The sequence below is a fragment of the Notolepis coatsorum genome (assembly GCF_963971535.1).
Source record: "Notolepis coatsorum genome assembly, chromosome: 5".
In the NCBI taxonomy this organism is placed as follows: Eukaryota; Metazoa; Chordata; class Actinopteri; order Aulopiformes; family Paralepididae; genus Notolepis; species Notolepis coatsorum.
This window is the reverse complement of record NC_140169.1, coordinates 138,518,392-138,546,006: the sequence shown is the minus strand read 5'-3', so window position 1 is coordinate 138,546,006 and position 27,615 is coordinate 138,518,392. Positions and strand designations below refer to the sequence as shown.

At 48.5% G+C, this 27,615-nt stretch overlaps 1 protein-coding gene across 1 annotated transcript in view; it reads left to right on the top strand.

The window, feature by feature from the left end:
- mthfd1l (methylenetetrahydrofolate dehydrogenase (NADP+ dependent) 1 like) overlaps positions 1-27,615 on the top strand; it is a 156,736-nt gene that overhangs the window by 111,894 nt on the left and 17,227 nt on the right. The window contains 3 exon segments of the mRNA XM_084315202.1: positions 10,700-10,763; positions 10,766-10,806; positions 10,974-11,126. Of these exon segments, the coding sequence (XP_084171328.1) occupies positions 10,700-10,763; positions 10,766-10,806; positions 10,974-11,126 (258 nt within the window).

The window sequence follows — 27,615 nt, the reverse complement described above, 5'->3', positions numbered from 1 at the left end:
ATGACAGTAGCCGAGGTCTCCCAGTAACCCGAGAAGTAGCCCACCACGATGAAGTATGTGGAGTTGTTTACAGATAGTAAATCTATACTAACCTTGGATCATGGAACGTGAGGGACTTTAGTGGGGGATCAGGGTCTCTTTGTAGTCTCGACTGGGCAGAGCTACAGGAAAAGACGATAACGAGGCTAGGGCTGGGGGGGCGATATGGCCTAAAAATAAAATCACAGATTTTGTTCACACCACACCTTTAACACATCCAGCGCCAAGAACGGCGAAAGTCGTTATTGCCCGCCATGCGTTGAACGCCAACAACGTCGTACGCCGTTTTTTAAATCAATATTTCATTTTTTCGCCATGGCATTCGTAATTCATCCAGCCAACCTCCGGAGCTGCAGCGGGACCCTGAATGAGATTGCAACGCCTCAATACCGCCGCCTGGTGGACGGTTGGGGCGAGTTACACTCTCAAAACCGGAAGTTGTGATCGGTGCGTCGAGGAAATCCCTCCGGCAGTAATATCTTGCTACGGGACTACAGACAAACACTGGCGTGCATTTGGATCGCTTCCATAACGCAATAATCAATATGATTTCGGCGTTCGCCATACAAACCGGAAATGGATCTAGGCGATCGGCGTCAAATAATTGGGATATTTTTCTTCCAGTCTCATCGGCGAACGGTAACAGTAACGTTATTTTCAGCCCGATTGTACGTTTCTTTGTTTGCAAACAGTCTGATCAATATATCAACCCATACTACATAAAGCTGTTACTGACGATAAAGGTATTATAGACAACCCCCGCCCCCCCTTTCCTCTACGCATGATGAAGCATAATGTATACCGATCATATACATTTGAATTTTTTAATATAGCGTGTATAGGAAAGAAACGGCAATCGATAATCTATCATATGCGTTTGGGCCTATAACTAGCGTTTTTGGAATTATAGCAGAAAAGCTTATGAACATACTTATATTCAAGACGGTATTAACACAACAATGTATGAATGAAAAAATATAACGTTCCCGCATCCGGAACGATAGATAATCGATGTTGAATGGGCCATAGTAATGTCAATATAGCAATACAATTTAAAAAGTTATAGCCCTGCAAAGAAGGTAAACATCTCCATAGGCTTTCAACGGTGGCAGACTGGCTATATTGATGGGTACAATGGCTGGCAGTCAATGTGTTAAAATAAAATGTGACTATTGAAAAAGATTATTTTTTTATTTAAAAAAATCTTCCTAAATCATGAATTCGAATGATTAATTGCCCAGCCCTAAACGAGGCACTCTTTTTAGATTTTAGCATATGTTTTCTCCATCTGGAGAGAAGGCAAAATGCAGCAGGTTGACCGTTCTGTAAAGCCGCAGGACCCAAGCCAGTCTCGCTTGAATCACATTATAAAAGTGACCTCTGCTGTGAGATGGTAGTATTTGAGGACTGGATGGTGTGTGACCAGGTGTTTCCCAGTGCTGCGTCACGCTGTGGTAGCCAGGTCCATTCGACGTCTTTCTCTGTCGGACGCCTTGAGTGGTTCCCACACATCGGAGAGATGAGGAAGGAACTCGGAGAGGTGGTTCACAAACCCCAACAGTCGCTGACGAGACCTCGTGTCAGTTGGGAGCTTCAGCTTGAGTTTGTTGAACTTTAGATTGACTTCTCTAGCTCTTTACAGCAGGCCTGAGATGTTCTTTTCATGGTCTTTCGTGGCTTATTTAGTTGTCTTACCACAAGCGTAATTGAGAATGTCACGCTTACTCCTCTGAGCCCCTGCAATGCCTCGCTGTGTCTTCACTGGTATTCCTCAGCGACCCGCTTTATCCCAAACAGCATTCTGAGACATCTGTATCGCGCCCCCCCCCCCCCCCCCCCCCTGGTGTCCAGAATGTGGTAAGATAGCTGCTCGGTTCATCCAGCTTTTCTTGCCGTCTTTTGCATCTACTGAGAAAACCTTTGCCATTTGTTATTTCTGGTAGGACCTCTACTATAGTGGGCATCAGGTTTTTTTTTTTTTAAACTTTGACCAGTCAGCTGGTTCTTTTTAGCGTTTATCGCTTTTTCATCGCATTCATACTTGGTCAAGTTCGACCGACAGAAGCAGGCTGAAAGGGTTCAGATGGGGGGGAAGACACTCTGGGAAAGGCACGGCTGCCGTCCGGGATTCGAACGCGCTCAGCCCCAGATCCGTGACGAGCACGGTTGTCCACGGCGCTGAAATAGCACTCGCGGTACGTGGTGAGCTACTGGAGCTCCCCTTGGGCATCAGGGTTTGTGTGATCTGAGTAGAGCTTTGTTGAGTGGACTTGGGTCGATGCAAATGCGCAGTTTGTCATTCCTTCGCGGTGTCAGTGTTGCGTGTGACATCTGGTCGCTGTTTTTACTCGGATCAAGTCTCTGCCTCGGCTGAGAGCAGCGGGATCTGATCTGTGACATCTTCATCACTTGGAGTTTCCTTCGTGTTCTGCTCCAGGGCTTGGGCGATTAATCACGTTTCAATTTCAATTACAATTCTGGCCGTCATTGTTGTGTTCGCAAATCAATATGTAATCGTGTTTAATCATCGTGATTTCGATATAAAAATTAATAATCGTGAGCTTCATTATGGCTTTGCTCGGTAACAGAGCCGGGTTTTCCATCCTGCAGGACGTGCTGCCGGTCCTGATATACATTTACATTTAATCATTTAGACATTTAGTTGACGCTTTTATCCAAAGCGACTTAGAAAGTTCTGTACGACAAGTCATCGGATTTGATATCCAATTACATTGGCCGTGGAGCCCCGTGTGAGATTTAGAGTATGACTGGCATCATTAACTCAGTGGCTCAACTGGGTGTGGGTTGAGTTTAACAAGCATTTTGTTTTTGTTGGCTTGAAGACAATTCACGTGTGTACCACATTGCATCTGTGTTCGTCTGACTCATCTTCCTCATCAACAAGACTGAGCTGAGGCTTGCGCTGTCCTTGTTTGCAATACACTGGCGGAATGGTTCCACTTGCCGCAGCTTTTAAACACGTGTGACGCCATATGCTGGACATTTGGCTTTTGCATGTACGGAACCACAGTAATGACGGGATCCATTGTTGGTACTAGGGCTGACCTTCGATTTTTTTTTTGGAATTCGAAGCTTCGGGGCCGAGATTCGATTTTAATTCAAAGCTTCGAAATAAATTAAAAAAGAAAAAAAATTTATTATAATTTTTTATTTATTATTATAATTTTTTTTATGTTGTGGGACTTGTACAGCACTTTGTTCAACTTTGTCAGTGCTGTAAAGTTTAAACCTTTTTAAATCTTAGACAAACGAAACACTTTGCTTGCATGAAATATTGTAAGCCGTCATTTGAAGCTTTATAAAAGCAGCACAATGAACACAAATCTGTCAGTGCCGAGTCCGACCTCATCTTAAATAACAAACAGCATTGCTTGTAATTAACAAAGAGAGGCAGAGTTGATTTTGCAAAAAAAATAATAATAATAATAATCATATATATATATATATATATTTTTTTTACATAATCGAATTTTATTTTCATATTCGACGCCCATGCCCATCGAACGAAGCTTCGAAGTATTTAAGACAGCCATTGTTGGTACGCCATCTTTTTGTTGTCATCCTCAGGATTCGTCTGCTTTCGGCCTTGCTGGCTGCCGTCAGGGAGATGTTCCTCTATATTCTTTACTTGCAGTTGTGTCTCTTCACTCTACACACATGTCTATAGCTTTAGTTCATGTGAGTTGTGGTTCCCTCATCAGCGTGCGGCGCGCTTGTGCGCCCAAAATACTTTTGTGCTATGACAAGGCGGGGTCGCGAATTAGATCTTCTCTCAGCTCGCCAAATTCACACAATGTGTCTGCAAATGTTCTTAGTTCGGCAACATATGGGTCTACTCTACTGTCTCACATCTCACAAACCTTTCATGGGGAGACAGTGACTCAGGAGGTAGAGCGGTCGTCTGGTCATCCGGAGGTTCCCGGTTTGATTCCCGCTCCTCCCCCGGGCTGTGTGCGTCGATGTGTCCTTGAGCAAGACACTTAACCCATAACTGCTCCCGATGAGCAGGTTGGCACCTCGCATGATTGCCTCCGCCGTCGGTGTGTGAATGTGTGAGTGAATGGGTAAAATGTGAGGAACAAATTGTAAAGTGCTTTGGATAAAAGCTGCTATATAAATGCACCATTGACTATTTATGTAATATTTAGTTTCTGGTCGGTTCAAAATGAGCCTGCAGGGCATCAAGTATTTCTAATGGTTTCTTTCTCGTTCCATGTGCAGATGACAACTCGTATTGTCAACTAAAGTATCGCCCCTTAATGTCCATTGCCTCTGGCATTGTATAGAATATGTCATTGTAAGGTTTGCTAGCTGGCTAATGCAAAGTATTGTATTACAGGTATCTTCCGTTTCAGCTTACTATCGTAACACATGCAAATGACATGTCCAGGAATGAATTCCACGATGAAACTAAACCCCAAAGCGCACAGTGACTTTATAAGCCATTTATAATCGCTTTATTCCTGTCTGTTTCAGAGCAGCAATGGGAGGGCCAGCTAGCTTATTGCTTACATCATGCCTGATGTGTGGCTAGCAGTAGTTATGTCCAGCCTTGTTACAGTAACGCCACGCCCACTTTTCGATCAAATCAAATTCCTCCCAGCGTTATGTCCCGTCCGCCTATCCTGTTTCACTGGGAAATACGTCACAATATAATATGGAAGCTAGATATACTCTTGAAACGCTGGTTCAGCTGGACTTTAATAATCTCTTGAGAGGTGAACTCCACGGAGGCAGGGTCCCTTGAAAAATGCATGTTTCAAGTTTCTTTAATAGTTGTCATACAGAAGTACAGAATACTTTTATACAAAATGCTTCTTACTGTTACGCTCCAGAGACTGTGCTAGACAAGATACGTATGAAATAAAATAGTATAGCCATATGTACAATGTTCAATGCAGAATAGAAGTAACTGAGTTACCATACAATATACAATATACTATGCAATGCATGTGACCTGGTCTAAGTTAGATCACTGCTGAGTGATGAGCACAATTAGATTTGCACTATAAAGGGATGGGTCAAAGTCTAGTATGAGGACACCATGTGATTGGTTTACTGGAGGGGTGATTAGAGGGGAAATTGCACACTGTTCACCGAGCTACCTCAAAGATATCCGGACACACTCTGGAAAACATGTGTCTGGTACCTGTGCGGGAAGCATTAGTGGTAAACAAACTAGCCAACGTTGACTAGATTTAGGGTAGATAGAAAGATGTATCCTTCTTGTTTCTTTTCTCTCTTGGGAACCAGTCTCAGCTTTGTATCTCATGGATAAATAAGAAATTTGAGATTTGATTTGACCCCCCTTTTATACTTTGGCTTAAAGTAAGGAAAAAACTAGACGTATCCAGTTGCTGTTCAAGTCTTCTGTTGAGGAGGTTATTCCAAAGCAAACAAGCAACAACGGCCACTAGTGTGTGTAGAATCCTCGTTGATGTGGCCTAAAATCACAGATTGATTTCCATTCATTAATCATATTACAATTAGACAAAAGAAACACTGGAGGGGCATGGGAGAGGAGAGAGTGCATGGGAGAGGAGAGAGTGCATGGGAGAGGAGAGAGTGCATGGGAGAGGAGAGAGTGCATGGGAGAGGAGAGAGCGGGAGAGGAGAGAGTGCATGGGAGAGGAGAGAGAGAGCGGGAGAGGAGAGAGAGCAGGAGAGGAGAGAGTGCATGGGAGAGGAGAGAGTGCATGGGAGAGGAGAGAGTGCATGGGAGAGGAGAGAGTGCATGGGAGAGGAGAGAGTGCATGGGAGAGGAGAGAGCAGGAGAGGAGAGAGTGCATGGGAGAGGAGAGAGTGCATGGGAGAGGAGAGAGTGGGAGAGGAGAGAGTGCATGGGAGAGGAGAGAGAGAGCGGGAGAGGAGAGAGAGCAGGAGAGGAGAGAGTGCATGGGAGAGGAGAGTGCATGGGAGAGGAGAGAGTGCATGGGAGAGGAGAGAGCGGGAGAGGAGAGAGCAGGAGAGGAGAGAGTGCATGGGAGAGGAGAGTGCATGGGAGAGGAGAGAGTGCATGGGAGAGGAGAGAGCGGGAGAGGAGAGAGCAGGAGAGGAGAGAGTGCATGGGAGAGGAGAGAGAGAGCGGGAGAGGAGAGAGAGCTTGTGGGAGAGGAGAGAGTGCATGGGAGAGGAGAGAGAGAGCGGGAGGAGAGGAGAGAGAGAGCGGGAGAGGAGAGAGAGCTTGTGGGAGATGAGAGAGTGCATGGGAGAGGAGAGAGCGGGAGAGGAGAGAGCAGGAGAGGAGAGAGTGCATGGGAGAGGAGAGAGCGGGAGAGGAGAGAGCAGGAGAGGAGAGAGTGCATGGGAGAGGAGAGAGCAGGAGAGGAGAGAGTGCATGGGAGAGGAGAGAGTGCATGGGAGAGGAGAGAGCGGGAGAGGAGAGAGCAGGAGAGGAGAGAGTGCATGGGAGAGGAGAGAGCAGGAGAGGAGAGAGTGCATGGGAGAGGAGAGAGTGCATGGGAGAGGAGAGAGCGGGAGAGGAGAGAGCAGGAGAGGAGAGAGTGCATGGGAGAGGAGAGAGCGGGAGAGGAGAGAGCAGGAGAGGAGAGAGTGCATGGGAGAGGAGAGAGAGAGCGGGAGAGGAGAGAGAGCTTGTGGGAGAGGAGAGAGTGCATGGGAGAGGAGAGAGAGAGCGGGAGAGGAGAGAGAGCTTGTGGGAGATGAGAGAGTGCATGGGAGAGGAGAGAGCGGGAGAGGAGAGAGCAGGAGAGGAGAGAGTGCATGGGAGAGGAGAGAGCAGGAGAGGAGAGAGTGCATGGGAGAGGAGAGAGTGCATGGGAGAGGAGAGAGCGGGAGAGGAGAGAGTGCATGGGAGAGGAGAGAGAGAGCGGGAGAGGAGAGAGAGCAGGAGAGGAGAGAGTGCATGGGAGAGGAGAGAGCGGGAGAGGAGAGAGCAGGAGAGGAGAGAGTGCATGGGAGAGGAGAGAGAGAGCGGGAGAGGAGAGAGAGCTTGTGGGAGAGGAGAGAGTGCATGGGAGAGGAGAGAGAGAGCGGGAGAGGAGAGAGAGCTTGTGGGAGATGAGAGAGTGCATGGGAGAGGAGAGAGCGGGAGAGGAGAGAGCAGGAGAGGAGAGAGTGCATGGGAGAGGAGAGAGCGGGAGAGGAGAGAGCAGGAGAGGAGAGAGTGCATGGGAGAGGAGAGAGAGAGCGGGAGAGGAGAGAGAGCTTGTGGGAGATGAGAGAGCAGGAGAGAGAGAGAGCGGGAGAGGAGAGAGTGCCTGGGAGAGGAGAGAGAGAGCGGGAGAGGAGAGAGCAGGAGAGGAGAGAGAGAGAGCGGGAGAGGAGAGAGTGCATGGGAGAGGAGAGAGAGCAGGAGAGGAGAGGAGAGAGAGCTTGTGGGAGATGAGAGAGCGGGAGAGGAGAGAGAGCAGGAGAGGACAACACGTGGGAGAGGAGAGAGCAGGAGAGGAGAGAGAGAGTGGGAGAGGAGAGAGAGAGCTTGTGGGAGATGAGAGAGCGGGAGAGGACAGAATGCGTGGGAGAGGAGAGAGCAGGAGAGGAGAGAGCTCATGGGAGAGGAGAGAGCAGGAGAGGACATAACGTGTGGGAGAGGAGAGAGCTCATGGGAGAGGAGAGACCGGGAAAGGACACAGCACATGAAAGGCAGTTTCTTTGCTTCCCTTTTTTCCAAATTCAGATGGTTTGGGTGGAACACCGGTGGACAGCTTGTTTATTTCCCGTCAGCTGTCGATATTAGCAAAACTCCGCAACAGGATATAACCTTCGGCCCATTTTAGAATGTTTACAGTACGTTGTCAAAGTTGAAACCGTCGATGGCAGTTGGTGGCCTCTGATCAAGAGGAAGATAAAAAGCTTTGTCTGTTTTCTTGGAATGGTTAGTGGGGCTAATTTTGTTTTGCAAGGGAAAAGGGAACAATCTGCGCTCCCTGAGAGACTAGCGGGGAGATCGTTTTGTAGGTCCTCCCCATCTGAATCCTAAACGCTGAGGGCACAGACACACATTCATATGGGGTTTAGGTTAGGCCCTCTGCCTGGTTAGATGGCAAACAGCAGGCACAGGGGAGGGGCGGGGGGGCTGGAGAGAGGGGGTAAACAAACGTCACGAGGCCAGGCTCAAACCCGCTACACGGCAAGTGCCTGGTGTTCCAGTCGCTAGGACACCGGCCCAGGCGGCGCGAGGCCGGACTCACTCGAACACCACTGGCTGCTGTGGCGTACAGGAGGTCCTGTTCTTGTGGATGCGGTCCAGGGTGCGTGGAAAAAAACATCAGCTGGTTTGAGTTAGTGAACTTGGGAAGTTGTGACTTTGATTAACTGATCCTGTTATACAGAACTCCGTGTGTGTGTGTGTGTGTGTGTGTGCGTGTGCGTGTGTGCGCGCGCGCGCGTGCGTGCTTAAATCGAAGTGCATGTCCCTTAAAATTCCTTAAATTCTCCCGCATCTGAAATCAACAGCATATAGAACTGAATTCAACACTTTTTGTCTTCAATTGCCGCCATTTGTTTACGAGATACAAACTCCTGGATTTGTGTTCAACATGATTTGATAACAAGCATCATCGTCTTGAAGAGATCATTGTACGAGTCTCCTGCCCAGATGCCTTTTACATGCCGACTAAAATCCCGATGGGAGGCTTTGTCATCCTATTCATTTGTACAGACCAATATCAATAACTTAGACCGGGTCACGTGCATTTTGAAAGGGCCCCTGCCTGCCTCTGGAGTTCACCTCTCGGAGATTAAGGTTGGAGCTGAACCAGCGTTTCGAGAGTGTCTGGCTTCCGTATTGTGACGTATTTTTTCCCAGTGAAACCAGGGATACGGGCAGGTGAACACGGCGAAAAAAACAATGTGTTGGAAACAACACCACTCCCTGCCCTCGAGGGAGCGCCCACGCTGCTGCCGATCCGTCACAGTAGAACGGAGACAAATCGGACCGAAGATATTGGTTTGTTTTTAATTAGAATCTAGCTAACGTGATCATGGGGTTTGGAGAAAAACAACAGCTGGCGTATCTGTCCGTCGGTTCCAGAAGTTCTTCTTCTTCCTCTTCCAAACCCAAATCTGTCCATCAGAACAGGATACAGATCCGAGACTAGGAGACGGACTCATCATCGTCAGCCCTGGCTGTATGACTAACAGATACTCCTCATTGAAAAGGAATTCAAAACAGACATACCGGATCAGCGTGGCCCGGCCCTGACCCTCTGCAGTGGGGATGAGGAGAACCCTCAAAGGGAGGAAACATGGTCAGGTGTCCAATAATGCTAAATGGTGCATTTATTATATAGCAGCTTTTATCCAAAGCACTTAAAAAAAATAATCTCACATTCACCCATTCACTCACCCGGCTGAGGCGACCGTGCACAAGGTGCCAACCTGCTCATTGGGAGCAATTAGGGATTAAGTGTCTTCTTGCTCAAGGATGAGGCGGGAATCGAACCGGGGAACTCTCTGCCCCCCCTGTGAGCCACTGTCACTGCCACTGTTGAACTGATGATTGGTCAAATAATATAAGGATAATTAAGGAGTGTAGTCTACTGCTCTCCCACGTGTTGCTGAGGTCCTCCTATATATCAACCGCAGTGGGACCGCAGTGGAAACAAGTCCTCCTATATATCAACCGCAGTGGAAACAAGTCCTCCCATATATCAACCGCAGTGGGACCGCAGTGGAAATAAGTCCTCCCATATATCAACCGCAATGGGACCGCAGTGGGAATAAGTCCTCCTATATATCAACCGCAGTGGGACCGCAGTGGAAATAAGTCCTCCTATATATCAACCGCAGTGGAAACAAGTCCTCCTATATATCAACCGCAGTGGAAACAAGTCCTCCTATATATCAACCGCAGTGGAAACAAGTCCTCCCATATATCAACCGCAGTGGGACCGCAGTGGAAATAAGTCCTCCCATATATCAACCGCAGTGGGACCGCAGTGGAAATAAGTCCTCCTATATATCAACCGCAGTGGGACCGCAGTGGAAATAAGTCTAAGGACTTTCTTGCGCTATCCTGATATATTTTATACCGTATGCACCGGTTTCAAGTTTCTTTATTAGTTGTCATACAGAAGTACAGAATACTTTTATACAAAAATGCTTCTTTCTGTTACGCTCCAGAGACTGTGCTAGACAAAAATAGATAAGTATAAAATAAAATAAGTATAGCAAGTAAAAAATAGAAGTCACGTACGTGGACACAAGTGTTCAGTATGTACATATGTACAACAATGTTCAATGCAGAGTAGAAGTAACTGAGTTACTATACAATATACTATAGTATACAATATACTAATATACAATATACTATACAGTGCAAAGCAGAAATGGGATGAGGTACAATTTAGGTACAATTTACAGTAAGGTGTAATGAGGTATGGGTTGTAGTGCAAATTCTTTACCAATAAATATAAAGTGTGTTTAGGTGTTCTAAAGTGGGTGCTGCAGTGAGTTGTTTGTTTAAAGTGAGTGTGTGCGTGTGGATGTGTGTGCTGTGAGTGCATTTGATGGTTGTTACATAGTGTTTATTGTTCGTTGAGTATCCTGATGGCCTGGGGATAGAAGCTTCTTCTGAGTGTCTCTGTGCTTGCCATGAGACTTTATTATGTCAAATAAAATCAATCAATCAATGACACCGACGATCTGCGCTCCCTCCCTCCCTCCCTCCCCTTAGATGCCCATCGTGGAGAAGATCAGGACGATAGCCCAGAAGGTGTACGGAGCCGATGACATCGAGCTGTCCCCGAGGCCCAGGCCAAGATAGAGCACTACAACCAGCAGGTGAGGTCACCGTGGCAACGAGCGCTCAGCCACACCGACGATGAGTCACGCAGATTATCTGTCCCAACGCACACACACACACACACACACACACACACACACACACACACACACACACACACACACACACACACTATTGAGTGTCTTTTTGTGTTCCTATCCCCCAGGGCTATGGGACGCTTCCCATCTGTATGGCCAAGACCCACCTGTCCTTGTCCCACATGCCAGACAAGAAGGGCGCGCCCACCGGGTTCACTCTGCCAATCAGGGACATCCGCGCCAGCGTCGGGGCCGGTTTCATCTTCCCGCTTGTGGGCACGGTGAGTCGGAGTCTGAAGCGGGTGCTGTGTGCCTCGCAGGAGCCGGGTTGGGTGCAGCAGGGCTCGATGTTGGCAGCGATTTGCCCCCATTCAATTTGATTTTGATTCACAAGGTTCCCAATTAGATTTGATTTGATTCAGTATCGATTTAATTAGGGTAGATGGCACTGGTCTCTCTGCAGGCTGTTGTTTTTAAACGCTGAGTGGCTCTATTGGTCGACATGGGAGTGTCCTGATATTTAACCTCTTAACAGGCACCCAGAAAAGTGGCAATTTTTTTTTACTTGAACTTGAGGACTGCATACTTTTTTTTGCAAAGCTTAGCTTTATACTTTATACTTATAGCACATGCATGGGCCTGGTCTCTTTTGAAAGATAACATTCTGAAGTTACTAATGCAAAAAAGGAAAATCGGTTTTAGTGTTAATGAAATAGAGTAACAGAGGTCTCAACTTGAGTTGAACGTGAACTTGTGTACTCACATTTTTCTGTAGTGGTTGCAAGATTCCATATTCCAATATTCCAGCATAGAGGTATAAGCTGGATAACACCGCGGTTCCATATCCTGAAGTCTTATGTAGTACAGGTCCAGACTTTATAAAAATCTGTTCAGAAATGGGTCTTTGAGAGACAGAGTAAAACCGATGACAAAATTTCCTCATCCACCGCCATGTGTTCTGAGTCTGAATCACTTCTGGTTTTCGCTCGTCAACTTTCACCTAGTTCCCTTATTCCCCCCCCCCCCCCCCCCCCCCCCACATGGGGTATCGTTGGAAAGGTACACTTGTTGGCTACAACGCTGACCAATCATTTTCACCATCGGCGGATGATTGGCAGTTCTGGCGGCGTCTGGAGTCCGGTGTGGTCATCTGACGCGCTGCACGTATAAAAAGACACTCGCCTGACATATCGGCATGTAACTCGACAACCGAGGCACGGATTTTGGTCGAGTGAGGTGGCGTTCGAACGGCAACAAATAGATCTTTCGAACGGTATATTATATGTTCGGCGATAAATGCAGCCCGAGCCGCTAGACGCTCGCAAAGTGCCGTGACTTGCGCGCAAGTCCTCGTGAGCACGTATACGAACCATGATAACACTGGGTGGCTCTATGGTCAACATGGGAGTGTCCTGAGAGGTGTTTTAATGCTGGGTGGCTCTATGGTCGACATGGTAGTGTCCTGAGAGGTGTTTTAATGCTGGGTGGCTCTATGGTCGACATGGTAGTGTCCTGAGAGGAGTTTAATGCTGGGTGGCTCTATGGTCGACATGGGAGTGTCCTGAGAGGTGCTTAAACACTGGGTGGCTCTATGTTCAACATGGATGTGTCCTGAGAGGTGCTTAAACACTGGGTGGCTCTATGTTCAACATGGATGTGTCCTGAGAGGTGCTTAAACACTGGGTGGCTCTATGGTCAACATGGATGTGTCCTGAGAGGTGCTTAAACACTGGGTGGCTCTATGGTCAACATGGATGTGTCCTGAGAGGTGCTTAAACACTGGGTGGCTCTATGGTCAACATGGATGTGTCCTGAGAGGTGCTTAAACACTGGGTGGCTCTATGTTCAACATGGATGTGTCCTGAGAGGTGCTTAAACACTGGGTGGCTCTATGTTCAACATGGATGTGTCCTGAGAGGTGCTTAAACACTGGTGTCTGAGAGGTGCTTAAACACTGGGTGGCTCTATGGTCAACAACATGGGTGTGTCCTGAGAGGTTAGTGGTCTCGACTGCCTTGCCTGAGGGGGAGAGAGAGAGAGAGAGAGACTGCAGCATCTTAGGTTCCACAGGGAGGGAGTCCAGCCCAGTGTTTATGGTGAAAGCCTAGGCTCTTTGAAAATGTTTGCTTTCGCCCTGTGCCACTGACCCCTCTATGTTTTCACATGCTGACCCCTCTATGTTTCACATGTGTGCTGTGCTGTCCTCTTTAGTGTCCAGACCACATGCTCTCCTCCTTCTCTCTCTCTCTCTCTCTCTCCCTCTCTCTCTCTCTCTCCCTATCTCTCTCTCCTCTCTCTCTCTCTCCTCCCTCTCTCTCTCTCTCTTCCCCCTCCCTCCTCTCTCTCTCTCTCTCTCTCTCTCTCTCTCTCTCTGTCTCTCTCTCTCTCTCTCTCTCTCTCTCTCTCTCTCTCTCTCTCTCTCTCTCTCTCTCTCTCTTCTCTCTCTCTCTCTCTCTCTCTCTCTCTCCTCTCTCTCTCTCTCTCTCTCTCTCTCTCTCTCTCTCTCCCTCTCTCTCTCTCTCTCTCTCTCTCTCTCTCTCTCTCTCTCTCTCTCTCTCTCTCTCTCTCTCTCTCTCTCTCTCTCTCTCTCTCTCTCTCCCTCTCTCTCTCTCTCTCTCTCTCTCCCTCCCTCTCCGTCTCTCTGTCTCTCTCTCTCTCTCTCTCTCTCTCTGTCTCTGTCTCTCTCCCTCTCTCTCTCTCTCTCTCTCTCTCTCTCTCTGTCTCTCTCTCTCTCGTCTCTCTCCCTCTCTCTCTCTCTCTCTCTCTCTCTCTCTCTCTCTCTCTCTCTCTCTCCCTCTCTCTCTCTCTCTCTCTCTCTCTCTCTCTCTCTCTCTCTCTCTCTCTCTCTCCCTCCCTCCCTCCCCCCTCTCTCTCTCTCTCTCTCTCTCTCTCTCTCTCTCTCTCTCTCTCTCTCTCTCTCTCTCTCTCTCTCTCTCTCTCTCTCTCTCTCTGTGTATATCTGGCGCTCTCTGTATGTGAAGCACAGCACACACATGTATTTAATGTGAGCGTGGTGCTTCATTGAAAGCGGCTCTCCTGTGTCTATCCTGTGTTTTGAACCGGCCCAGCTGTGCTCCAGGCTTGTTGTCCCCTCTTAATTGCATCCCAGTGCCAGAAATGCTAGGAATTTGTGTTTTCTCTCTCTCTGTGTGTGTGTGTGTGTGTGTGTGTGTGTGTGTGTGTGTGTGTGCGTGTGCGCGCGCGCTTCTGCCAGGTTATTTTACTGGGTGGAGGGGTGGAGGGGGTGGGAGGGGGCACTCTAAAACCATATTAACTCTGAACAGCTGTAATATGCCCCAGTACTTTACTTTGAGTCCTACCTTTCAAGCGTGAACCTTTTACCTCATTCAGAGAAGTAGCCAGATCATACACACAGAACTATCCATCCCCGTGGTAGTGTCTAGATCCCATCACCCGGAGTGGCGTTTTGATGGGGGGGGTCGTCGGCGCCCGTCGGTCAAGCTTCAAAGCGGTAACGTTATGAACCGTACGTACGGTGAGTGACCCTAACCTTCAGGTTGTACCCTATAATAACCCCCTACTTTACCAATGATGTTAATTGATCGATGGTTAGAGTCCTTTCTCTGCACAATCCATGCAGTTCTTCATACTGGACACACCCACAGCTCTGGCTAGTTAGCCACTAAACTAACTAACTAATGCAAAGTAAATGGGGCCACATCTAACGGGGTCTCAGGAGGTAGAGCGGTCGCGTGGTAATCGGAAAAGGTCCCGGTTCGATTCCGGCTCCCCGAGTGAGACACTTTGGCCGAGCCGGTTGGTGCCTTGTGTGGTCGCCTCCTCCGCCGTCACCGGTGTGTGAATGTGTGAATGAGTTGGTTGTAAAGCGCTTTGGATAAAAGCTCTATATAAACGCAGTCCATGTATCATCGACAGGCTGTACAAGCACTGGAATAAATGGTGGAACTAATCAGCAATTTCCCCAAAGTAGGTTTCAGCATTTATTTCAGGCCATGTACAGTGTAGCCAGTTTTTCTTTTTCTTTCTTTCTTTCTTTCCTTTTTTTTTTACTATTTTGACCTCACTGGGTCTCGCATGTTTTGCATTCCCCTTCCATTCCCCTTCATTCCTCCGTCCCTCCTTGATTGATTGATTGATTGATTGATTAATTCAAATGTATTACATTATACAACACTGCACAGCAGTCATCACATCCATCCGTTGAAATCACTGAAGATATAAAAACACAATAATAAAAGCCATCGCGGTCCTAATAAAATAATACAAAATAATAAAACAGCATGATCGTTTTCACGCGTCCATCATCTGGGCTGCAGATCCACCACGGCTTGGTCCCCGTGGCTGATAACCCCGGGCTGAACCAGGGCAGGGCAGAGTAGAGTAGGGCTGAACCGGGGCAGAGTAGAGTAGGGCTGAACCAGGGTAGGGCAGGGTAGAGTAGAGTAGGGCTGAACCGGGGCAGGGCAGAGTAGAGTAGGGCTGAACCAGGGCAGAGTAGAGTAGGGCTGAACCAGGGCAGGGCAGGGTAGAGTAGGGCTGAACCAGGGCAGGGTAGGGTAGGGCTGAACCGGGGCAGAGTAGAGTAGGGCTGAACCAGGGCAGGGCAGGGCAGGGCAGGGTAGAGTAGGGCTGAACCGGGGCAGGGTAGAGTAGGACTGAACCAGGGCAGGGCAGGGCAGGGTAGAGTAGGGCTGAACCAGGCAGGGTAGAGTAGGGCTGAACCAGGGTAGAGTAGAGTAGGGCTGAACCAGGGCAGGGCAGGGTAGAGTAGAGTAGGGCTGAACCGGGGCAGGGTAGAGTAGGGCTGAACCGGGGCAGGGTAGAGTAGGGCTGAACCAGGGCAGGGTAGAGTAGGGCTGAACCAGGGCAGGGTAGAGTAGGGCTGAACCAGGGCAGAGTAGAGTAGGGCTGAACCAGGGCAGGGTAGAGTAGGGTAGAGTAGGGCTGAACCAGGGCAGGGTAGAGTAGGGCTGAACCAGGGTAGAGTAGAGTAGGGCTGAACCAGGGCAGGGCAGGGCAGGGTAGGGCTGAACCAGGGCAGGGCAGAGTAGAGTAGGGCTGAACCAGGGCAGGGTAGGGTAGAGTAGGGCTGAACCAGGGCAGGGTAGAGTAGAGTAGAGTAGGGCTGAACCAGGGCAGAGTAGAGTAGAGTAGAGTAGGGCTGAACCAGGGCAGGGTAGAGTAGAGTAGAGTAGAGTAGGGCTGAACCAGGGCAGGGTAGAGTAGAGTAGAGTAGGGCTGAACCAGGGCAGAGTAGAGTAGAGTAGAGTAGGGCTGAACCAGGGCAGGGTAGAGTAGAGTAGGGCTGAACCAGGGCAGGGTAGAGTAGAGTAGGGCTGAACCAGGGCAGGGCAGAGTACAGTAGAGTAGGGCTGAACCAGGGCAGGGCAGAGTACAGTAGGTAGGGCTGAACCGGGGCAGGGTAGAGTAGAGTAGAGTAGGGCTGAACCAGGGCAGGGTAGAGTAGAGTAGAGTAGGGCTGAACCAGGGCAGAGTAGAGTAGAGTAGAGTAGGGCTGAACCAGGGCAGGGCAGAGTACAGTAGAGTAGGGCTGAACCGGGGCAGGGTAGAGTACAGTAGAGTAGGGCTGAACCAGGGCAGGGTAGAGTACAGTAGAGTAGGGCTGAACCAGGGCAGGTAGAGTAGAGTAGAGTAGGGCTGAACCAGGGCAGAGTAGAGTACAGTAGAGTAGGGCTGAACCGGGGCAGGGTAGAGTACAGTAGAGTAGGGCTGAACCAGGGCAGGGTAGAGTAGAGTAGAGTAGGGCTGAACCAGGGCAGAGTAGAGTAGAGTAGAGTGGGCTGACCAGGGCAGGGTAGGGCCGGAGCCGGGCTCGCCTGTCGGTGGGACGAGAGACAGGAAGGAAGCAGCTCCTCTGCCCCCGCGGTTTCACCAGCGCCCCCCCCCCCCCCCCCCCCGGAGGCCTGCGCTTTGATAGCCGAGGCGTTGATCCCCGGGCATGCTGGGTATGGGGCGGCGGCGGCAGCAGCGGCGTCTCGGCAGGGGGGCGTGTCTCCAGCCTCCCGCCCCCGCCGGCTTTGATCTGGAAGGAGCCGGCGGCACGTTCTCGGCCCCTGAACTCTGACCCCTGTGACCCCGCGGGAATTTACTGCCGGGCTCTTTGAACTCTCTTTACCCCCTTTTTGGTCCGTATGTTTTTATTTTTTTTTACGTCTCCATTTGTCTCGTCTAGGACTGGATCTCGGTCTCGCTCTAAAACCCTCGGCTGAACTTGACGATCGTCTCGATTGCCATTCAATCCGATGTTACTGCAGTCGAACGCCTCGTGAATTTAGATTCCACTCGACTTTGACGCCGAGCCGCGCGCTCCGATCCAAAGCCCTGACGTCGTCCGCGCGTCGTGAGGTCGTCAGATCTAACCTGGTTTGTGAAAAATCGTGACCTCAGGGTCACCACCCCTACTCTTCTTAACCCTTTCACTGCCACACTACAGAAGGTTAACCCTTTACTATCTGCTGTTGTGTGGTAGTGAAAGGGTTAACCTTCTGTGTATTGTCGCAGTGAAAGGGTTAACCGTTTGGCAGTGCGCGGCAGTGAAAGGGTTAAGGACAGGTGGATAGATATGACCCAACGAACGCACACATCCCGAGGGGGCGTTGGGGAGGGGCTGAGTGGAGGAGGAGGAGGAGGAGGAGGAGGAGGAGGAGGAGGGGTGAGGAGGGGGAACCAGGAAGGGGCTCGTGTCATTCTCCAGATATGTGAGGGAGAGGTCACAGGCGGAACAATAGCTCTCTATAGAATTCATATCCCGTCAGAGCTGCCTCCCACCAGCACTATAAAACCTAGAAGCGATGGGATTTATAGAAGAACCCTTTGGCTCTAGAGATGCTTCACTTGGACCTGCCGGCCGCTGAGTGTTCGACCAGTCGTACGGCGGCTTGGGGCGCTTACTTTCAAGGTAGAAGGGCCGCTGAGTTGTTTCTGTATTCGTCCCAGTGAAGTTTTGGGGTCGTGGTTTTGACAATCGAGGCCGCCGCCGCCGGTGCAGTCGCTTGGCTCGAGCGAGGGGAGACGTCTCCTTTTATCTGCGTGTACTTATTGTGCATGTCAAGAGACCAGCATTCGGAAAGTACGACTTGGGCCCGTGTTTATAAATCTTCTAAGAAGAAGTACTGACCTTGGATCTGCTTACTCGGGTGACGTGACCATATACTCCTCCTCGCTATGGCTGGTCTCGGATCAGCATTCCTACTTTGACATACAGGCCGTAAACTAGAATCCTTGTGACATGTTCACATCTCATGGCCACGTCAACCTCGGCAGGAGTCCTTTTTAAATCCAGCCTCAGTGTTCAGTTCAGTTCAGTTCAGTTATTTTTTATTATGGACACATAACAACGGTCATTCCATAAATCTCCAAAGTTTTACCAGCTACTATTGCAGCATTGTCCAATTGTCCGAAAAGGGCTAGGGAGAAGCACTACCCCTGAAGACTTATGTTTTTCTTTTTATTATTATTATTTACATACATAGTACATACATATAGTACACATTACAGTACATACATATAGTACACATTACAGTACATACATATAGTACACATTACAGTATAGTATACCTGCAGACAGTATATAATAGTATATAGTATGTAATAGTGTATACCACACAATATATAATGTGATATGAGATATATAGTAGTACATGATATATACAATATAATATAGTACCATAATATAGTATATATAGTGTAAATATAGTTTAATATAATATACAAATTAATTATAATATGATTATATAATGTAATATGATATAACGTACAATACAGTATCATATGTATTTTTTTTTATTAATTAAATGCAATTAAAGCTCTTCTTCCCTTCTAGATTTGAATTGATTTATGTTTTCACAATATTTTAGTTCATCCTCTAGTCTAGCCCATTCCACAGGGTGGCTCCGTAAGAGGAGATACACATTATTTAACCGTCTGTAGTGTGATAGTGAAAGGGTTAACCTTCTGTAGTGTGGTAGTGGACGGGTTAATTGACCTCTGAACCTTTACCTGCTTCAGAATGTTGAGTGACGGGGTCTTTACAGTTTTTCTTTTTACTGCGACGAAGTTCAAAGTGCTCCCTTAAGGAAGCATGCTCTCCTAAAGGTCAGAGTTCAAACCTCTCCACTCATCTCTCAGACCCGCCAGTCAAACCAACCTTAAAACACTGGGCCTGCTGCGCCGGTTTCTGTCTGGCTGTCGTCTGACCAGAAAGATGGGACAGAATACAGTCCCAAGCCCACACAGGGTGCCACACACCTGGTATGGGGAACCCGCTCTGCCCACAACCGCGAAGCGCCACAAGGAGTCGCGTGGACACAGCCCAGAACATCCCTCCATCCAGGCCCGTGGGATGATCAAAGACCCCCAACCACAAACTGTTTCAGCCGATGCCGTCTGGTAGGGGTGGACGGTATAAACGGTATACGGTATATAAACGGTATGAATTTGCGCTTACGGTATGGATTTTGACTATACCTTGTGACCGGTAGAGCACAACACAGTGTGGAGGGAGGGGGCTGCCAGGAGCGGAGCCAACGCCAGCCCGCCGAGACAGGGCTCCTCCACAGTGCGACTATTTCACTCGGATTTCCCCCCTAAAAATAGATATGTGCGAACTGGAAACATTATTTAGGAGCACAGAGTCTCCTAAATGTCAATTGTCATTTCATAATAGACACGGAACAGAGCGGACCTTCAATTCTAGAAGCAAACGAGCTCTTCAGCCCTGCGTTGCACACAGCTGTGTGACAACTTCTCTCGCGAGTCGCGCAGTTTCTATGTGTAATGTAAACTCTGCGTCGGATCCAATGGTCTAACATGCTTTGCATCCTCGCCATTCTGGAATGCCCACGTCGCGCTAAAATCTTAAGTAATGTTAAATGTTGATGTAGCCTCAGAAAGCTAACGTTAGCTCTACTCTCATAGCAGCCTGTTGATGTAGCCTCAGCAAGCCAACGCCGGCTCCTCCCCTAGCAGCCCTCCTCTCTCTCTCTCTCTCTCTCTCTCTCTCTCGCTCTCTCCCCCTCTCCCTCTCTCTCTCTCTCTCTCTCTCTCTCTCTCTCTCTCTCTCTCTCTCTCTCTCTCTCTCTCTCTCTCTCTCTCTCGCTCTCTCCCCCCCTCCCTCTCTCTCTCTCTCTCTCTCTCTCGCTCTCTCTCTCTCTCTCTCTCTCTCTCTCTCTCTGCTAACAATCCTGATTCGATTCTTGAACCTTTTTCATTCCAAAGGAATATATTGATGGACATTAGCTATAGTATATAGCTCAGCAGCTGTAACAGAATAATTTTTTTTTTTATTATTATTTATGTTTCAACAATGACAAAAAATAAACAGCGGTGGACCGACATAGCAAACGCTGTCACTGTTTACTTGTGTAAGGAGGACATGGTTCCTTTTCAAACTGTCGATCGAAAGGGCTTTAAAGACATGGTCAAAACACGATCCAAGATACAGTATGCGTTACCTGCCTGCAGACACTTGAGAAAAGGTTTTGCATTTTTCTATTGCAGTTTTGCACAATAAATGTTCTTAAAATACCTCTGTACTATGTGAAATATGTCCTAGTAATACAATAGTACACTAATAGCTGCCAGTGTTTTACCCCTTCAGAAGCATGCATATAGACATTTTAAGATAAGTTAATATACCGTGATATATACCGTTACCGTCTACGCTTCAAATTATACCGTGATATAAATTTTAGACCATACCGTCCAGCCCTACCGTCTGGCAAACAATGCCGCAGCCTCAAGGTCCAGACCAACAGACTCTGGGACAGTTTTCCTCCCCCAAGCCGTCAGGCTTATGAACAAATAACACTTAAGGGTCTGCTGCCTGTTGGTCCGTTACACCCACACACCCACAAACACGCAAACAATCTACGTGCACACGTGCACATTTCACTGAGGCCATGTCCAGACTAAACCGATTTCGGTCATATCAGGCAAAGTATTTGATCGTTTGCACACAGCACTTTGCACTACATCCTTATTGTGAATTACTATATTATATTTTAGAGCTACATTGTTGTTGTTTTTATAAAAAATTAATAATTTTCTCCCATTCCCCAACTGCCCTATTGTCAGTCTGGGGGGTGTAGACTACCACATGCTGCCCTATTGTCAGTCTGGGGGGTGTAGACTACCACATGCTGCCCTATTGTCAGTCTGGGGGGTGTAGACTACCCTACCACATGCTGCCCTACTGTCAGTCTGGAGGGTGTAGACTACCACATGCTGCCCTATTGTCAGTCTGGAGGGTGTAGACTACCCTACCACATGCTGCCCTACTGTCAGTCTGGAGGGTGTAGACTACCACATGCTGCCCTATTGTCAGTCTGGAGGGTGTAGACTACCACATGCTGCCCTATTGTCAGTCTGGAGGGTGTAGACTACCACATGCTGCCCTATTGTCAGTCTGGGGGTGTAGACTACCCTACCACATGCTGCCCTACTGTCAGTCTGGAGGGTGTAGACTACCACATGCTGCCCTATTTTCAGTCTGGAGGGTGTAGACTACCCTACCACATGCTGCCCTATTGTCAGTCTGGAGGGTGTAGACTACCCTACCACATGCTGCCCTATTGTCAGTCTGGGGGTGTAGACTACCACATGCTGCCCTACTGTCAGTCTGGGGGGTGTAGACTACCACATGCTGCCCTACTGTCAGTCTGGGGAGGGTGTAGACTACCACATGCTGCCCTATTGTCAGTCTGGAGGGTGTAGACTACTACATGCTGCCCTATTGTCAGTCTGGAGGGTGTAGACTACCACATGCTGCCCTACTGTCGGTCTGGGGAGGGTGTAGACTACCACATGCTGTCCTATTGTCGGTCTGGGGAGGGTGTAGACTACCACATGCTGCCCTACTGTTGGTCTGGGGAGGGTGTAGACTACCACATGCTGCCCTACTGTTGGTCTGGGGAGGGTGTAGACTACTACATGCTGCCCTACTGTCGGTCTGGGGAGGGTGTAGACTACTACATGCTGCCCTACTGTCGGTCTGGGGAGGGTGTAGACTACCACATGCTGCCCTACTGTTGGTCTGGGGAGGGTGTAGACTACCACATGCTGCCCTACTGTCGGTCTGGGGAGGGTGTAGACTACCACATGCTGCCCTACTGTTGGTCTGGGGAGGGTGTAGACTACCACATGCTGCCCTACTGTTGGTCTGGGGAGGGTGTAGACTACCACATGCTGCCCTACTGTTGGTCTGGGGAGGGTGTAGACTACCACATGCTGCCCTACTGTCGGTCTGGGGAGGGTGTAGACTACCACATGCTGCCCTACTGTTGGTCTGGGGAGGGTGTAGACTACCACATGCTGCCCTACTGTTGGTCTGGGGAGGGTGTAGACTACCACGTGCTGCCCTACGGTCTGTCGAGGGAGGGTGTAGACTACCACATGCTGCCCTACTGTCTGTCGAGGGAGGGTGTAGACTACCACGTGCTGCCCTACGGTCTGTCGAGGGAGGGTGTAGACTACTACTACATCAAAATCAGATTTTAATGGACAGTCTTTTGGGGTGTGCAGAGTGACGCAAGTCACGGATTAGGTTATTTTTGAAGGAGACGGAAAACAATGGATTTCTTGTAGACGAAAATAAAAAAAGGAATTTTTCAACTTGGCACATAGCGATAAATAGATGGGAACTAGGTGCAGACAAAAGGGCCGAGGGTAAAATGTATTCATGTCTTGTTTTAGTTACATATTCTGCGGTCGGCCTCGTTCTGTTTAGAAAGCGGGGCTCCGCTCCAGAGCGGAGGAGAGCGGGACAAGGGTGATAGAAACCCGGCTACATTGTCTCTTCAAGGGTTCCTCCGGACAATGGAGCATTGTGTTCGGGAATAATCGAGGGAATTTCTTGGCAGCGTCGAGACTCCCATCTTTAAGAGCTGTGGAGTGTTGCTCCGTGTCCTCCTGCGAGTTCCGGCATGTTCTCAAGCTGGAGAGAAGGGGCACCACTGGTGGAGAGAACAGCACGTCTATTGTAGCTTCGAGGACCTCGACACTTGACTTGTCTACTACACACTGACATTGTATCCTCATTTGACACTCAAATGCACAGTGCCTCGTTTTTCAAGCCCACATTTTCAGGTGCCCCCCCCCCCCCCCCCCCCTGAGCAGTGTTTTCCTCTAGACATCATCCATTCATTTTTCCTCCCTCTTGCGTAACAGTCTCCGCTTAAAGGAACACGCCAACATTATGGGAAATGTGCGTACCGTCTTCTCCAGAGTCCGACAAGAAGATAGATGTCAATTTCCTCTCTGTGCGTCCAGTAGGAAGCTATCCAACTGCAAGATAAACTAGCTTAGCACAAATGAATGGAAGGCGGATACGGACCACCAGACTAGCTTAAAACTCCTGGAGATGGGCGGCCGGGTAGCGCAGCGGACTAAACGTCTGTCTACCACCGCAGAGACAGTGGGATCGAATCCAGCTGCGGTACCTCCGGCTTGGTCGGCCATCCATACTGACACAATTGGCAGCAGTGTTAGAGGGTGGGAAACCCGGCGAGGGTGGGTCCTGGTCGTTGTAAACAGTGACTCCTACAGTTCGGTCGGGGCGCCTGCACAGCGAGGGAAGGATCTAGGAGAGGTAGTGTGACCCTTCCACACGTTACACTCCCCCAGTGAGAGTCCGCACTGCCAGGTGAAAAGAAGTGGTGGGCTGGGTACACATGTGTCGGAGGAAGCATGTGATAGTCTCCGCCCTCCCAGACCGACGGTAGGGGGTAGAGTGCGCAACGACCAGGAAGGGGATTGGGAATTGGGATGGGAGAAAAAACTGAAAAAGGAGGGGGGAAAAGAGAATACATTTTTATTTATTTTTTTATAAATCCTGGAGAGGTGTTTTTTGGCCAAAAGCTATGCTAGCTGGTCCGTATCCGCTTCCATTCATTTGTGCTAAGCTTGGCTAACGTGCAGCCGGATAGCTTTCTACTGAACGCACAGAGAGGACACTGGCATCTATCTTCTTGTCTGACTCTGGAGAAGAAGGTAAGCTCATTTCCCACAATGTTGGCGTGTTCCTTTAAGCAAGTTACTGTACATCACATGGGTCTACATCTTGGAAATGAGTCATAGAATTTCTCTACTTCTGAGAGAGGACGAGTGACAAACCTGTTAGAATAGATTTTCCATTAGGACGTTGCACTCGCTTATATGACATCACTGCTCCACCAGTGGTGTTGGTGACGTTCCCTTTATTAAAAACCCTTTTATTAGTTAAGTCAAGTGCTTTTATTAGTTAGGTGCTTTTATTAGTTAAGTGCTCCTATTCTTTTATTGATGCCAGGCCATTAGCGTTATTGAATGGAGTGATGACATGACCTGAAATAGGTACATTATTTTGCATTGCGATATCACAACCACACAAACAAAAGGGTCTAGTAGTGAATGTGATGATGTCATGGCTATGCGGTGCATCGTGCACAAAGAATGATGTCATACTTCAGTCAATTACTGCATCACCCCTCTAAATGCTTCCATTAGAGAATCCCTGCAACAATAATTAATTTCTCTAATCTCTACATTTGCTTGTGCCCGAGTCATCCTCTGGCTAAAGTGCCTTTCAGATAGGCTCTCTGAAGCCCATTATTTATCAACGCTGTGCGTCACGCAGAAAGGACTTTTTGCCTTCGCAGAGATGGTCTAGTGGTTAGGCTGCCTGTCTGAATCTGAATCCTGCCAGAACTTCCTCTCCTGTGTCTCCCTCCCAGCCTTCATACTGTCTCAATAAAGAGCCTGCTCCCCTACTCTGTCTCCCCCTCAGCCTTCCTACTGTCTCAATAAAGAACCTTCTCTCCTGTGTCTCCTCTACTCTGTCTCCCTCTCAGCCTTCATACTGTCTCAATGAAGAACCTTCTCTCCTGTGTCTCCCCTACTCTGTCTCCCTCTCAGCCTTCATACTGTCTCAATGAAGAACCTTCTCTCCTGTGTCTCCCCTACTCTGTCTCCCTCTCAGCCCTCATACTGTCTCAATAAAGAACCTTCTCTCCTGTGTCTCCCCTACTCTGTCTCCCTCTCAGCCTTCATACTGTCTCAATGAAGAACCTTCTCTCTTGTGTCTCCCTACTCTGTCTCCCTCTCAGCCTTCCTACTGTCTCAATAAAGAACCTTCTCTCCTGTGTCTCCCCTACTCTGTCTCCCTCTCAGCCTTCCTACTGTCTCAATAAAGAACCTTCTCTCCTGTGTCTCCCCTACTCTGTCTCCCTCTCAGCCTTCCTACCGTCTCAATAAAGAACCTTCTCTCCTGTGTCTCCCCTACTCTGTCTCCCTCTCAGCCTTCCTACTGTCTCAATAAAGAACCTTCTCTCCTGTGTCTCCCCTACTCTGTCTCCCTCTCAGCCTTCCTACTGTCTCAATGAAGAACCTTCTCTCCTGTGTCTCCCCTACTCTGTCTCCCTCTCAGCCTTCCTACTGTCTCAATGAAGAACCTTCTCTCCTGTGTCTCCCCTACTCTGTCTCCCTCTCAGCCTTCCTACTGTCTCAATGAAGAACCTTCTCTCCTGTGTCTCCCCTACTCTGTCTCCCTCTCAGCCTTCCTACTGTCTCAATGAAGAACCTTCTATCCTGTGTCTCCTCTACTCTGTCTCCCTCTCAGCCTTCCTACTGTCTCAATGAAGAACCTTCTCTCCTGTGTCTCCTCTACTCTGTCTCCCTCTCAGCCTTCCTACTGTCTCAATGAAGAACCTTCTCTCCTGTGTCTCCTCTACTCTGTCTCCCTCTCAGCCTTCATACTGTCTCAATGAAGAACCTTCTCTCCTGTGTCTCCCCTACTCTGTCTCCCTCTCAGCCTTCATACTGTCTCAATGAAGAACCTTCTCTCCTGTGTCTCCCCTACTCTGTCTCCCTCTCAGCCTTCCTACTGTCTCAATGAAGAACCTTCTCTCCTGTGTCTCCCCTACTCTGTCTCCCTCTCAGCCTTCCTACTGTCTCAATGAAGAACCTTCTCTCCTGTGTCTCCCCTACTCTGTCTCCCTCTCAGCCTTCCTACTGTCTCGATAAAGAACCTTCTCTCCTAAGTAGGGGTGTAACGATGCAACCTCACAGCGATTAATTTCGATTACGATTATTCAGGCAACGATTCAATGCATCATGAAATCTCTTCATTTGACCACGATTCGATTAGATTAATTTTCGATACATTTTCTATCAGTTAATTCCCCAAAAAAATGTGAATACACAAATGTGGCTGGGGGAACTAATTCACTCAGCATGAATGGAGTATAGGTTAATAAAAACAATACACACACAAAAAAAATTATTTTTAATTTTTTATTATTTCAATTATAATCGTCACATTAGAATCGATGCATTTCGATTAATCGATGCATCGTTACACCCCTACTCCTAAGGGGATGTTACTACATGGTTTCAACTTTGTTATGTATTATGCACTCTGATTATAATAGCTTCAGGAAATAACAGACATAATAATAACGCATTAGGACATGCATCACGATACATTATGAATCTAACCAGACTGTTATCAGCTATACAGTCACCTCAGTGAATGATGCACTCATAAATCATAATGCACTTGCAGTTCGTTCAACACGGCAACATTATTGCAAATGCGCTTACCAGAGCTTAGCACAAATGAACGGAAGCGGATACGGACCACTAGCCTAACAGCTATAGGCTGTTTTTGGCCAACAGCTAGGCTAGCTGGTCCATATCCACTTCCATTCATTCAGCTAAGCTAGGCTAGCTTGTAGCCGTATAGCGTCCTACTGAACGCACAGAGACACTTCTTGTCTGACCCTAGAGATGACGTAAGCACACATCATGTCAGCGTGTCCCTTTTGATGTCTGAGCATCACTGAGCAACACTTACAGTAATGTGAAGTGTCCCCGATGATGACTTAAACCTACCGTCCAGAGATATTGTCGTCTTTTCTTTGGCCTCAGTCTCTGTGAGTGGAATCCCAAGCAGCTTAGCGCCGGAGCTCTGAGCATCCAGTGTGTTTAGTTCCCGTTAGCCAGGCCCCTTCATTTAGGCCTTTTCTTGCTCTGAGCATCCAGTGTGTTTAGTTCCCGTTAGCCAGGCCCCTTCATTTAGGCCTTTTCTTGCTCTGAGCATCCAGTGTGTTTAGTTCCCGTTAGCCAGGCCCCTTCATTTAGGCCTTTTCTTTTACTGGCGAATCTGCGTTTCCTCAGACAGGAAATTGTCCAGTCACTTCTTCCTGTCTCTCGAACGCTCATTTACACTAATGGGCCCATAAAACTGGCCACGGGTCAGAGGGAGGGAGGTATGCGAGGAATCTGTCTCCGTCTTTTGTAAGGGGGATAATTCAATTTTCCGCGCGCAGCAGATGAGACGATCTGGCCGGGCTTTGAGAGGAGGAAGGGGTTTCGTGAGTCGGGTTTCGCTTTTGATCAGATTTGTTTGTGGTTGAGCGTTGAGTTTTTCTTCCTTCTGCAGTAGTGGGGCCAGCCACCAGGACACACATGTTTCATATCTGTAGATTTTACTGTGTTGTGAAAACGATACTTCCAGTTGGGTTTGCCACCTCTTGAGTAGACGAAGACCAGAACGTTCAATTAGTCGACTAGGATTTTGTTTAGTTTAGTTTAGTTTATTAGTAGTTGTTTATGCTGTTTATCATGCTGTGTGAGTTATTTCCTTGAAAATAACATCCCTGGGGCGGCCGGGTAGCGCAGCGGACTAAGCGTCTGTCTACCACCGCAGAGACACTGGTATCGAATCCGGCTGTCACCGGTGCCTCCGGCTTGGCCGGTCATCATACTGACACAATTGGCAGAGTCAGAGGG